This window comes from Zosterops lateralis, assembly GCF_965231275.1.
Source record: "Zosterops lateralis genome assembly, chromosome: 11".
Classification (NCBI taxonomy): Eukaryota; Metazoa; Chordata; class Aves; order Passeriformes; family Zosteropidae; genus Zosterops; species Zosterops lateralis.
This window is the reverse complement of record NC_139771.1, coordinates 10,857,644-10,872,234: the sequence shown is the minus strand read 5'-3', so window position 1 is coordinate 10,872,234 and position 14,591 is coordinate 10,857,644. Positions and strand designations below refer to the sequence as shown.

The following is a 14,591-nucleotide window of genomic DNA, read 5'->3' as shown; positions in this document are numbered from 1 at the left end:
TGGCCAGGGGGGAATTTCTGCAGTGTGAGGCACTGACAGCATCAACCCTAGCTCTGGATGGACCAGGAGTTCTTACAGCATCTGGGCACTGCCTGGGAGCTGACAGCCTCAAAGCCACTCCCCAGCCTGATCTACAGTCACAGCTGGGGACAAAATGTAGGATTTAATCAGCAGTTGCTCCTGGCCACAGTGCAGATGCTTCCTGTTGGAACTGCATTTAGTTCAGGACCAACATCACGTTTTAACAGGCATCTAAAAGCATGGGAACTAGGTGTTGAAGCAGGCTGAATTTGCCTATTACTTGCCTATTATCCTTCACCAGCTTCACACTGTTGTTTAATCTGGAGCGTGGGAATGTGCTGGTTTAGGATAAATTAGGGGAGAAAGGAGGAATGGTCACCAATTACACCCTCAGATACACTCTGTTCAGAAAACATAACTTTATTATTAGTTGCAATATACATTGTATTCCTTTAAGAATCCTAAACTTGTATATGGTTTTTCCATTGAAAATACCTGTGGATGTATATATGTTTTTATATATGTGTGTGTATATATATAATGTATTTTATTGAACTGGAACACAACAGAACAAGAGAGACAACCTCAGGAAAAACTTGTAAAAGGAAATGTGATCCCAATGGGTTTGTGCTGGCAGTGTGCTAAGGTGAGTGGTATAAAAAGGACAAGCTAAATAGAAAATATGATGGGTTAGGCAGTGGGAAATGGCCTCTCAGTGCTACAGGTGGTAGGTACAGATATAGTTGATATATACAGTAGTTACACTTTGCTATTGCTCAGTCATGAGTGCCACCTGTTCTCCAAGGCAGACCAGACTCTTGTGCAGCTCTGCACAGCAACATTCGTAAGGCTGGCTGTGCTCCTTGCAAGTGGTACCTGCCAGTTGGAAGTAGAGTGTAATTACATTTCCCTCAGCAGCTGCTCTGCTCATTGCTAATCTGGTCAGCCAAGGGAGAATTCCTCTGGGGCTTGGTGAAACCTAACTGGGTCAGTATAAAGGAGCTTACAGGCAGGGAAAGGGATCAGCAACGGCGGAGAGAGCTCAAATGTGCAGATCAGCGTCTCACCTGGCCCAAGCTGATTTGTTCCTGGCTCCTTCCCTCTGCACTCATTTCCCCACCTGCCAAGGAGCTGTGGCCCCTCTCTGCTCAGCTGCCAGCCCAGGAGTCTGTAGGGTTAGCACGGGCAGTGTCAGCTTCTCTTGGATAGGTTTCCCTGTGTTAATTGACTCAGAAGGTAACTCTTCAGAAAACTGACTGAGGGTGGCAATACCTGCTGCTGTGCCACGGCTTTGGGCTCATTTGGCTTTTTTGTTGTTGTTATTGTTCTTTGTAGGTTTTGTTTGGTAACCTTTTTTTCGAACAGCCTCCCCAGGCCAAGTGCCACTCTGAGCTTGGCTAGACAGAAGGCCAAGTCTTCCCCAGATAATGTAATTTGTTTCCCTTTATTTCTGTCCAGCCGAAGATATTTCTTGGGTGAAAGGACACATTTTAGCAAAGGCACTGACAAGAGACTTTCCTCTGCCAGGTTGGAGGGAGCGGATGGGCTCTGACCTTTCTGCTGAAGGGTCACTTCCCTCTCCCCTCCTGCAAAGTGCTTGTCACTTTGGAAGGGATGTAAAGAATGTGGGTATATTGATTTACTCCTTCTGACTTCCTCAAGAAAAGTGCTTTCAAAAATCCTATCCTTAAGTCATCATCTTGCTACTACCCCCGCAATGTCTGTCACCTCTGGATCACACCCACTTGTTTCCCCTTCCAGCTGAAGAAGCAGGTGAGATTTATCACTGCTGTAGTGTTTCTTTTCTTGCTGCCTTTCTCTAGCAGCATCTGTCCGGGAGGGAGCTTGCTCAGGCAACAGAAGTTGCCTCAAGACAGGCTGCTGGAAGATGGAAAGCAGGTGACCTGCTCATTGCATCTTCCCAGAGTAAGTGTCACCAGAGGTTTAGCAGGGGCTGCTGAGAACAGCCGATTGCACTGGAATTATATTTCAATAAAAAGCTGGCGTTGCTGGGAGAACTACAGCTCGTTCCTCTCTTTAGAGGCAAGAAAATACAAATGCCAAAGTGCCTGGATCAACCTGTATAAAAGAGCTTCCCTGACTTGGGCCCCTTAGGGCAACTACAAGGACACAATCTACATCCACACATCTCTCATCCATCCATGCTGCTGGGACTGAATGGGACTGAGCCCTGATTCTGACTGTTATTGCACAGAGGTCCCTTTCCTGAACCTTGCTAGAGGTTCCAGAGGGAGAAGAGGTGGGTGCCCCCCCCAACTGTCGAGGGATCCAGACCATGGGACAGCAGCTCAAAACACAGCAGTGCTTCTTGCTGCTGCCAGGGAAGGCAGTGAGGGCTGGTTTATCACTGGGGGAAATGCCCCACTCTCTCATAGTGCAACATTTGCATTCTCTTCTTGAAAAACCAGAGGGAGAGGTACAGGTTAAATCCTTTTCCTTTTGGATAGTGCCAAGAAGTATATTCATGCTGGGGCCCATCATGCTGAATGAATAGGCCTGCACAGCCACTCTGTCATCACTATGCAGCTTTTACTCTGTCAGTACAATGTCTCTGCCCTCATCCAGGGTCCAAACTATTTCCTCTCACCCTGCTGCTAGCAGAGACTCGGGCAGCTCTAGAATTTGGCTTACCTGCACCACAGGCCCCATCCCCGGGCTCCTCCACAACAGCTTGTACAGCAGGGTCTGTGGATGCCATGGTACAACAAGGCAGAGGTTGGATGGATGATCACACTCCACACTCTGCCTTCAGCTCCCCACATGTCCTAAAGGGCTGAGCTCAGCCACTCAGTGATCTATCCCAGTGCTGATTAGGAGGAGACTGGGATGGGCTTGGACAGGATCTCTGCTCATGCTGTGGGTCTCATGCTAAATCAGTGGACCATGAGGACACCCACTGCTACTCCCCACCCACCAGATGCTCTGCACTTCTCTCTAGCATTATTTTCAGGACATTTTCCAATTGATGAAGAAAAACAACAGATTATGACTGTAAAGTTATGGTGAGAGGACCGGATCCTGGTAGGACAATACTGTTCCTTGCCAAGAGAAGGAATCATTAACTCCTTCCTTACTCTCTTCCCATTTCTTTGCCAGCTTCCAGACACCTCTATATATATCATATATTATATTACTATATTCTTTTATAACTTTGCTTTTTCAGTTTCAGTAGCACAAGTAATTAATTCCAAAAAAAAAAGAAAAAAAAAAGGAGAGGGAAAAAAAAAGAAAGGAAAACCCCCTGTCCCTAGGAATATTTACACAATAGTTCATCTTGCAGAGGAGAAGGGGTTTGATGTGGGGAAAAGCATGGGAATTGTATGTGCTAAGTGGGTTTGATTACACATTCCTGCTTTTCCCTCTGGGATGCTTCTTGGATGATGAAAATCAAAGCACTGATCAACACGCTTTCCCCGAGTGCAAACTCACAGAGGATGTGCAGGGAGGTGGGGAGGCATCTCTATGCTCTCCCCTGGCCTGGTCTGCCTAAAAAGGTAGTATCCAAAGGGGTCTGATATTGAAAATCAGCCTTTCAGCTTCAGAGAGCTGCCAACTCCATCTCCAGCCTCTCCTCATCACCCAGCACCTTTGTTAGTGCTCTCCTGTCAAGGACCAGGGTTTTTAAGGTACTGGATGGTGGGGACAAGGGATGCACCTGGCATCAAAACCATGAAGTGGAAGATACTGATTTCTTTTACCAATAAGTATTGCAGTATAAACACACTCCAGTCACCACAGCAAAAGCAGAGAAGGGGAAGCCGTGGAGAAAGTTTGGTGGGTGAAGGGCATCCCACAGCTATCAATTCTTCTCCAGATTAGAGCAGTGGCCATTTACATCAGCAAATAATGCCCTACCCTGAGCCTCTCCCCCTGCCCTCCTTTATGCTGTGTGTGATAAAATATTCCAAGAGTCTCTCCATGTTAGCTCTTTCCCCAAGAGATTTCTAGTAAGAAAAACATCTTTTACAAGAAAACACAGTAAGACCTGCAAATGCAATTGCTCTTAATTATGGCTGGTTTCCCCAGCTGCTGAGACCTTCTGGCCAATCCATGTCAGTATTTCTGTGAAGACAGAGGTAGAGACCTCAGGCAGCTCTTTGTGGAGGGCATGATAGGCTTCCTCATATACCTGAAACCAGGGAGAAGTAGAGATTAGCACAGAAAAAATAAATCTGCCTTAGCAAAACAGCCTTCAGTCCCCTCTCATCAACACCCAGGTCCAACACATCCTGCCCACCACTTGGCAGTTTTTTTCTGAGATGCAGCAGGTTATGAAATCAAGGAGATGCCACTGGTGGTGCTGGCCCTCAACAAGCAGGAAGGTGTTGGCATTGCTGCCAGACATCTGTGGGTACCAGAGAACCCTGCTGCCCTTTAGGAACATAATGCATGTCCCAGCCTCATACATTTCTTGCTTCTTATCCCACTAAGGAGGAGGAAATACTTATCATGCCCCTGGAGTGTAAAGGCCAATGGGGGATATTCCCATCATGCCTTGTGCAATTTTACTCCCTTTATGCTCACATTATCCAGTTATTTTTCTGATGACAAAAGCTTTTCCTTGGTCTCCCAGTCTCTCTTTCAGGTTTATTCATGTGCTAACAATTGGTTAATCAGCTCTGGTTCTCTTGAAATGAGCAGATGTGAAGTGGCTTTTGTTGTCCAGCATTTTGGAAAGACCTTCCTGCACTTTTGCACGAGCCTTACATGAGCTAAGGCTGGTGCTTGCACAGTTAGCATTGTTAAGAAGAGCTTTTTGGGTCAACACTTTACTTGCTTATGAGCCTTGCTCGACTTCTACATCAAGCTGCTTCATGTCCAAGACAGCCTCTAGGCACACAGCCAGCACTGGGGCAGGCCTGGAGATCACCCACCATCCCCTGGCCCCGGGTGTAGCTGATGAAAGGCCACCACACTGAGCCCAGGGAGGTCTGAGCTTCGGCTACCTCCAGGTGAAAGGGGCTGTCACCTGCCCAGCTCTCTGGAGGTCAGCAGGCTCCCTACCCCTCAGAGTCACTCATGCTCAGGCCAACACTGACAGCATAATCTCCTAACAGCCAAGAAAGCAAGAGGACCTTGAGTGTTTTGTCCTGACTCTGCACTGTGTCCATCAGCAGATAAGAGCCCCTGATATCACAGAGCTTGTCGGAGGAGCCGTGTAGCACCAGGATGGGCAAAGTCAGCTTGGGCAGGGCTCGCTCAATTCTGGCAATGGCATTCATCAGCTGGATGACAAAGGAGACCTTCATGCCACCATGGTAGACCAAGGGATCAGAGGTGTAAGACTCCATCTGGCAGGGAGAAAGAGGTAATTTAAGATTAGCAATATTTCATGCATATGAGAAAAAGCAGATCAGTCTGGCAGTGAAGAGTCTTCCCTTGGCTTGCACAGTGATTCCATACTCTCAGGACATCCAGCCATCAGAGTCAAGGTCAGGGTACTGTGGCTTACCAGCACTGCTCACACAACCTGATATGCTCTTTGCTGCATATTTCTCTCTTACACCACTAGAAAATATTCAAGCCAGAGCTTTTTGAAAGGAGCTCCCACAGGGCAACAACCAGTGTTGGACAAAGACCATTCCCACAGGGGCAGCTGCCTGCATTTTTCTCCTCTGCTGTGCCCTTCTGTCATTTCAATGTGACATTTCTTCTACAGAGAGTTCTTCAGACTGTGTTACTTGAAAACTGATGTTCTCCAGGCCATTATCATCTCTGCTGAGGGCTCAAATGTTCTCTTTCCCTGTCTGGGGGTGGTGACCATGACCTACACCTACAGATAACTGACAGCGGTGACTGCAAAGCCAAGGGGTCATCTCTGGCTGCAAGGTGTGACAGACAAGGGAGCAAATTAGGGTATTAGGTGGTAGGCAAAAAAAACCTAGTCAACAACTTACTCAGCCAGATTGTGAGGGGATAAAAATGCTCAAGAGCTGGTGTATAAAGTTGCTAGGAAGGAGTAGTTACTGCAGCAGGCAAATCTACAGTAAATATTTGTATACTGTACATGGAGACGTCCCACACAGACACCACTATCGCAATATTTGCCAGAATGCTTTGATTATGGGCTAGTCTCTGGCACAGCCTCCAGTTTCTCCCAACCCTGGCAGATGTTTATAGAAATGATGGTTATTTATAGGTTAGCTGAAAACAGTCTCCTCCTCTCCTCACAGGCAGTGGAGTCTGTTCAAATTCTACCTTGAAGGCATTAACTTGAGGTCCTTTTGCTTCTGCCTGTGCCTGCCCTGAGGAGACTACGGGTAGGAGGTGACCCAAGAGGCCACCCAAGCACATATAGCCATGTGTAGGTGTAGGCACAGGCAGGCTGTAGGACAGTGTGGACAGAAAGATTTTGGGGGTGGATTCTGTCTTCAATTCACCATGAGATGAGATTCTCAGGGTGGCAGAACAGTACACGATGGAGCTTTCCCATCTGGATGCATTCACTTACCAGAGGGTTTGAAGCCAGCTTCCCCTGTTGTCATCTCAAATGTGCTGGAGCACAAAGCACTGGAAATGGAGGTGGCAGTGAGGCACTCTGGTGCTCACAAGTCTTTCCCCATCACTTACTTATTTCCAGTCCCCACCATGTCCCACTTCTTGAATCCATGGTTCCTACCCCTACATGCAGCTAGAGAAACATGTAGGGGGAAATTTGGGACTATTAGTGACTGACACCATTCAGACCCAGCCCACAGTGAGGGTGGTCCAGGGAAACACAGCTGTACAGCCACTTCACTTTTTGTTGGAGTTGGACTAAAAAAATCCAAGTTGTCATAGAAATCACTTAGGGATCCTTAGAAGTGGTGGATTTGATTAAGGCCATTGTTGTATTTTGGTCTCTGTGCAAGATTATGGCTGCTCTGAAGTGAGGGATAATTTTTGGCAGGGAGACAAAGATAATCATCACAGCTCATCATATTAGGATATTACACATGGTATCTCCCTTTCAAAGAAGTATGTGAGTGCTGATGGTCTGGAAAACCGCTTGTAAGAGGCAACTGCAAAGATGAGACTGTGGTTAAAACATTGAGACGTTGTAAACATCCTCTTCTCCTGCTGATGGCCCTGGAAAGCAGAGACTGAACAGCTCACAGTCCTTTTGGCTGCACACGGACCACCCCAGTGCCCAACCAGCTTGTTGGTGCAGAAACCTCCATCTGCATCTTTCATCCCCTACACTGTTCAGCTGTACCTTCCCTGCTCTCCAAAATTCTTCAAACAGGGCAAGAAGCCGCCTGTGTTTAGAAGAAATTGTTCCCTTGTGAATGTGCTCATGGAAAATATTCAGCTTTGACTTTCAGAATACCAAGTAGCTCACGGGGTGCAGCTCACTCTCCCTGTTGGCAGCTGACATGCTCAGCCGAACATGGTGACTTTTCATTAGCATTTTGAGCAAAACCACTGTGTTGCATTGGCTAGTTAGCAATTGGCTTCAGCCTAATCTGGGCCTAAGTCACAGTGTTGTGCTAAAGCAACACAGTTTTGAGATGGGTGGGTTTTATTATTTTTCAGTTTGGTGGGTTTATGGTTTGCTTTTTATATTGAATTCAATAAATAAAGTTTTTGCAGGTGCATTCAGGAGGGATAAGTGGATACATTGACAGAAGGTCCCTTCCCATGGAGTAAAACAGTGTTGATGAATTCATGTAACCTGGCCCCCTTCCCAGCCCCATAAATGCTAGAAGAATGACCTAAAGGGTTTCTTTCTTTCTCTTGTTGTCTGAAAGAACAAGGATTTTTTAGCTACTGAGCAGCCAACAAATATTTTTGTGTAGATGATGGCAGGAGAAAAAAAAAAGACCAAACCCAGTCCCAGCCCAAAATGATCAGGACTGCAGGGGCAGCATCCTGGTCAATGAACGGGAATCCTTGTCAGAATTAATGCTCAGTGCATGGGGTGATGGGGTGAGTGCCAAGCACCAGCTCTCTGGGGAAGGAGGAAAGACAGGAATGGGCTTTATATTTTGCAGGCTACAATCCGCAAACCCTTCAAGCCCAAAACTGCTGTTGCTGCACCAAGCTCTGAGACAGGGGGCAAGAACAGAAGGTGATCCCAGGAGAGTCAGTAGCTCCTTCCAGACACTGTCAGGTGAAGGCTATCCAGGGTCTCTCAAAACAGCTCTTTTTATCTTTATGTAATTCTAAAACAGAAGCAACCATTAGGTTGCTGCATTACATTGACCTGTTTAGAGGTCTGCACCTCCTCTTGCAACCTCGTCCTATGTGGACTTGGCAGGAACAAACCTCAAGTCAGGGGAACCATTCTACTAAATCAACAGCAGCTAACATAGACTAGTGGGGTAAAAAGGTTCCTGCCACTGTGATGTCATTCCTTCTTGGAATAACAGGACTGGTTTTTAAGGTTGCTTCTTGCTCTCTTTTTTCTCTCATGTTTGATACAGTAAACATCAAATGTCTCTATATCATTCTGTGTTTTAGTCCCCACACCCTGAAGACAGCTTTCTGGGAACACAAACTCATTAGGAAATTCTTGGATGTTGTCCCAAAAATATTTCTAGTGAATAGAAAGCTGGTTTGGCAGGAGAGTATGTGTAGCATATAAATAATGGATGTTTCCAGCACATTGTACGCTTTAAATCTGAGTGTCTTGAATCCAAAAGGAGGGTGGAATGTGCTTAGAGGCAGCCAGAGGACCAAAATGCTGTCTTATCTTCAGTAAGTGCCTGGAGCCTCAAATTCTGCTGCTTGAAGGGGGTCAGGAAAGCACTTTACATCATTACCCACAGCTGCTTTGTCAGCTGTGTGCTCACGTATAGACAAGGATGCAGCACAAGGGTGTCTCATTTGGAAGATGTCTCCATTATAGGCAGGCTCTAATGAAGCAGACCTACACCTTTATCCAATGCAAAAAGGCTCTCTCTTGCTCCATGGAAAGGGCAGAGGAAAAACAATGCTCTAAGGAAGCTTTAGAGACTTGAAGCATCACAGAGCAGACAAAGCAGCAGCAAATACGTGGTTAGAAAGACAACACAATAGCATTTATTATAAAGTGTGTCCAGAGGTTGCTGTGGTGATTCCCAACATCACCACAACACGGAAGTGCTCAGTCAATACTGTGCACCAATTTCAGGAGCTCTCTGACACTTTCCTAAATGTATTATTATTATTATTCAGGATGTCCCTACATCATCACTTTTCTCCTACAAAGCTATTGAGTGCAGCAGTAGCATCTTCCAGCAGAGGATCCAGCTCTTGGAGGTGTATTTGATACATCCTTAAATGTTTTAAATTTAAAACATCCTTTAAATGCAGCTGGAGCAGAGTTCAGATGTCATATAACAAAACAGTGCAGAAGCAGGTAAAGACCCACACATCTCAGATACACTCACTCTTCAAGTAGGGAATAAAGCTTTTCAATTCCTCTCCTTCTTCAGAGCACTGATTGCTTTTATCCTCTAAATACAACGTAGATGTGAAAACTTTCCTCCGTGTCATTTTAATGAATCAATTGTCTAATTTAAACTTTTTCTCTGAATTATATGCAACAAGTCATGGCAGCTGAATGTAATTAAGAACAGGTTTCTATAGCTAGATTGGAGTCAGCCTTCTTCCCAAGCATATATTTTGTGCAGCCTCATATGGTACTTTTGAGCATATGTCACACGGTGCATCAGCAGATGCACATGATCTCACTCTGTGCTAGTCCTGTCTTCTTTTCCTCAGCTCCTTGGATCTTTCCACCTCCAACACAGTGAAATCTTAGGCTCTGTTCAAGGACAAGTGACCTGAAAGTCATTGGAACAAAAACCCCTCTGGCAGTGCCAAGAAATAACCCTGAGCCTTGAGGCTATTCTGGGAAACTCTTTGCTTTTCAGTTTTCTGAATAGGTGAGCCAAAGATGTGGGATATGCTGAGGACAAATGCACTGCACTCACACAGATGCTGGCACCATCTCTGCACCTGATCCTTTCAGCTTCAATTCTAATGCTAGTCAAGCTGCCTCTCCAGAGAAAGGCAATTTATTAATTCCTAGTTGAGGTATGAACCATTGCATGAACAGAAGGGAAAATTACAGCATTTGTCAGTGAGATGGGAGCACAGGAACAAGTGACCACTTTGCACCAGCTAAGCTCTTGAGACACCCGTGAGCACCATTCTCTATAATTCAAGAAAAATTGTGCTTTCTGAAATACACCAAGTTCTGGATCTAGCCCAAGCACCTTCATTCACTTACAGTTTGTGACTCTCTCCTTTCACTGCTCCCAGAATGGTGAGAAGGAAAACCCTCATTAGGTGGTGTTGCAGCAATTACACCTGTTTTTGCAGTCATGAATAGGCTGACACAGTTATTACCAGGAGTGAGCATGAATGGGAAATGAGTCCCTGGCTATTGTGGCACAATAAAAACTCAACCCTGGGACAGTTCCATGCACATTCACAGTGGTGAGTCTGGAGCAGTGTTGTTACAACAGCTGCTTCAATTGCAGCTCCTTAAAGTATTATTCTTGGGTGCAGCATGAATATATTATTTGTTTGGAAAGGCTGTAGCAGAGTCAGAGTATGATCCAGGAGACCTTGTAACAAGTTCTTTGGTTCAAGCATGATCTTTTCCTCTGCTTGAATGCATCTGGCACAATGTGATCCTGGTTTGGAAGCAGAAAAACCAATCTCCAGGACTGTAGGGTTTTGCAGGATGTCACCACAAAGAGCAGGGGTGGAAGAGTTGACTTTAGCAGTGTGTTTGCTACCTGAGTTGGGTTTTGCTGCTGTAATGAGTGGTGGTGGTGCAGCAGAGACAAAGACATGGCTCCCACATGCTTCCCACTGCACCCATAGCAGTCATGTCTGGTACCCAGAGCAGCTGTGGGTGCAAGGCACACCACAGGGAAGAGAAGCTGGTTTCCCAAAGTCTTCTGTGAGCAGTCAGTTCCACTGGCTTCAGACATATGTCACCTTTCTACACCAGCACAGATTTTGCCCTCCTGATTTAGCAGAACACTTGTGGGTTTTTCTAAAAGAAAAAAGGCAGGACTTGGACAAGATACCAACTATGCAGTGACTTGAAATGGCCTTTAAGGTTCTCACCTCTTTCTTGTTCCGGGAAATTGCATTTGGATCTATCGATCCCAGTGATAGGTTTGGGAGCACAAAGTTGAGCACTTTCGCTGCAAAAACCTGTGGGAGAGGAAAGGAAGCAGTCAAAGAGCCAGTTAGAGGAAGAGAGGGAACATAGAGGCCCAAATCCTGAGCTGATGGAAACGAGCACAGGAGTTAAATAGTTGAGAATTGTCAGCTAACTCTGGATAAAGATCTGTCCTATATTTAAAACATTTCTCTTAATGAGAAAAGTGTTTAAACTGCTGCTGGGAGCAGGGAGTGGGTGTGCTAGACTGAAATGCCGTCAGCTGTCTGTCCACATGCAGCAGCACAACTTCATTGTACTGTGTCTTTTCCTCATTCTTAAGTTAATTTCTGAAAGGCCTTAGTTAAGTACTTTGATAGGAAAAGGTGATTTCCAACTCTTAGAGGGCTGGGTTTTAGTGTTTTATTGCCCTTTCCTTGCTGCCACAGTTCTGATTTCAGGCTGCGGTGGGTAAGTGATGTTGAGTTCCATTTGCAGCTGTTGCCTAGGCTGCACTCATTTTGATAAGTGTATTCTCTGGGGAACCTGTAAATAAACAACAGCCAAGTGTGCATGCATTGGCTAAGAGAATCCATTGCTCTCATGTCTACTGGGAACAACACACAAAAGCATTGAGCAGCCCAGGCTGGAAACTACTGGTAGAAGAAAGGGTAGCATCTTTCATTTCAATAGCACTACAAGCACATTGATACCAGAATTCTGCTCTGATCTTTGATAGCTGCCTTTAATTGAGTGATCAATGCTTAAGTCAAAAAAGACACAGTTAGTGTTCCCTGGTCTGGTTTATGGCCCTGTGTTGTTCACAGCTAACACTTGGAGGTAGGCTGTCCCCTATGCCCTATGTTTCTGAAGACACCTAATCATTTCTGAAGCACTCCCTGGCACTTCAGATCACAGATGACACATGCCAGATTAATTATGATATTAGAGGAATAACACAAGATTGAAGTCAGCCATTGAGGAGTAAAAAGCAGTAAGGACTCATAGCATGTTTGGGAACACGTGTGTACCTTGGGGTAGATATGAGTAGGAACCAGTGTCACTGTCTGCCAGTATTCTGAGCCCCTCACTGGCTATGACATTGTGTCAGCAAAATTAACTTTTTCTACACAACAATGCAGGTATGAGCTTATGATGATCCAAGAAGGAATGGGGTTTTCCTCATTTCATGTTAACTCCAGGCAGTGATGATTTCAGCTATGGATCTTCATGTATCCTAGGCAGGATTATGGACTCTGAACCTGATGACTATCATCTCTGCTAAACTGGGCAGAATAAAGGAATAAAGAAAAAAAAATCTTAATATAGTAGTTTTAATATAGTACTTTCTTCCAGTTTGATTACACCTTAGGTAAAGTCCTTTGCAGTGTTACTGGGTGCAGATTCAGACTGAAAAACAGAGAACAACATGATGCCCGGAAAGCAACAGCAATGAAATGGAAAACACAAAAGGTAAATAGAGAATATTTTTAGTGAGTCCTTAAACAATAGGCTGAGGGTCAGTACAGGATTAAACACCAGGGAGTATTTCCTAAGGGGTTGTCCTGCCCACCTGATTTCAAAGCTTTCAATAGCAGAAATAGCAGAGGGAGATGCTCTGTCACCCCTGCTCTGCCCTTTGCCAACATGTGTGACTCCTACCTCTACAGCCTTTGAAACTGCAATGATTCAGAACTGAATTTTGTCCAGGTCATTTGAGAAGAAAAATGGGAAGGCAGCAAGATCCCTCTCGCTCTACTGGATTTGCAACTGGACACAGGATTTATAGGGCACTGGTAAAATTGTGTTTCTGCAAAGAGCATCATTTGTTCTTCCTGCACAGAGTCTGCAAACATGCTGTGCTTCTGCTGGTGCCAGAGCTGGCTCAGCAGTCAGGGAAGGTATTTCTAAGAGGGTCTGAAGGACCCAGTGTGTCATCTGGCTCGCTGTTATTGTTGTTTTGAGCCTTCATTTCTGCAGGCCAAGGTAAATTCTTGCTCAGCTGGAAACTTCCCCAGCAAAGGGATGAATGCAATGGTCCTTGGGAAATGGCCTGGGGCTGAGAAGTCGTACCGGTTCCAAGGGAAAACAAAGCCTTTGTTCCTCAGAAGCACAATCACCATGAAATGTTTTTTTACTCTCAGGAAAAAAAACCACACAGCTTTATGGGAAAATGTGGCTTATTCAGGAATACTCTGCTTGTTTTCAATCCTTCCTCTTAAAAATACATTTTCAACTCACAAAATTATTTCAACTGAGTGTGACAGAGCAGAGCTATTTCAGGAATAATTAATTTTTTATCAGTTTTGAGATGCAACAATAGATTTGAAAGAGAAAGAAACTGACTGTGCTCTTGTAATACTGCATGTGAGAGACTTCTAGGAAAGAGACTGTATAAACACCTCCAAAATACTTCAGTTAGAGATTAGGATTTCCTATCTAAATAATGCATCATTGCATTTATTTCTTACAGGGAAACAAAGCAACATCTGCAACAAAACAGACTACAGTAATGCTAGTTCCCACAGAACTGGGGAGTCCTTGTTTCAAAAAGGGTTTATCATCTAACAAATGGTAAAGCTATAGCAATCTTTCTCTATTTTCCTTGTCTGGAAAGAAAAGGCTAACAGTCTCTCTCATATTCAGACTTCTTATTGTTTTTTTCTTAATAGTTATTCTTTTTCACTTTCCCAGGAAAGAAGAAGCAGGGGCACTGGTGGTCATGGGACATTTATGCCAGATGTAGTCTCACTCATGAAGAATCAGTAACTAGCCTCCTAAAACCAGACTTTGGTACTCTGACTCCTATTTAAATAAGTTTACTTGGACTGGATGACTTCAGGATTCACTTATCCTCTTAAAATTAGACTATGGGAAGGCACTTAGAAGGAAAATATTGACTAGCATCCAGGTGGTGCAGATCTCAGCAGGGTCATGCATCTTAAGGCGAGAGGCCTTAATGTATTTTCTTCAGTTGGAAAAGAGGTGGTTAGAAAGCACCCTTTTTGGTGCTTGCAATGTTTTGGTCCATAGATGGCTTTGGTTACAGCAGAATGTGGGACAGGATTATACTGAAAGCTGAGGCAATTTGTCTCCGTCTTCACAGAAGGAAAAAAAAAAAAGAGAAATAACTTAGAAGTAAATTTAAACAAGAAGCTAGCCCGAGGAGAAGTGTCTAAGGAGAAAGGATAAAGGAAGGAGTCTTGTGGGAATTAGAGACTCTGTCCTTCCTGCTGGTTTAGCTGCTCCTTCCCTTTGCTTCCAGCTTCTTTTAGGATTGTTGTTTATTCTTTTAAAAATGCAAAAAGGAAGAGAAAGCTGAGGCCGAGTTGCTTTGCAGAACTTCCCTGGGGAAGGGCAAACTGGGCAATGCAGTTGTGGATCAGAAATAGCTCTGGAGGGCAGATGTGAATGGGAGTAGGGATAAAGCCTAAATGCAAACCAAAAGAGATGGTCTGGACAA

At 44.9% G+C, this 14,591-nt stretch overlaps 1 protein-coding gene across 3 annotated transcripts in view; it reads right to left on the bottom strand.

The window, feature by feature from the left end:
• Window positions 1-421: 421 nt before the first annotated feature.
• The window catches only part of MGLL (monoglyceride lipase), a 61,487-nt gene continuing 47,317 nt past the window's right edge, over window positions 422-14,591 (bottom strand). For all 3 annotated transcript variants that reach the window (XM_083869151.1, XM_083869150.1, XM_083869152.1), the window contains exons 6-8: window positions 11,092-11,181; window positions 5,118-5,333; window positions 422-4,171 (exon numbers count right to left, since the gene is read on the bottom strand). In XM_083869151.1, coding sequence (XP_083725277.1) covers window positions 4,046-4,171; window positions 5,118-5,333; window positions 11,092-11,181 — 432 coding nt within the window. In that variant the 3' untranslated portion in view covers window positions 422-4,045. The remainder of the gene's footprint in view (window positions 4,172-5,117; window positions 5,334-11,091; window positions 11,182-14,591) is intronic.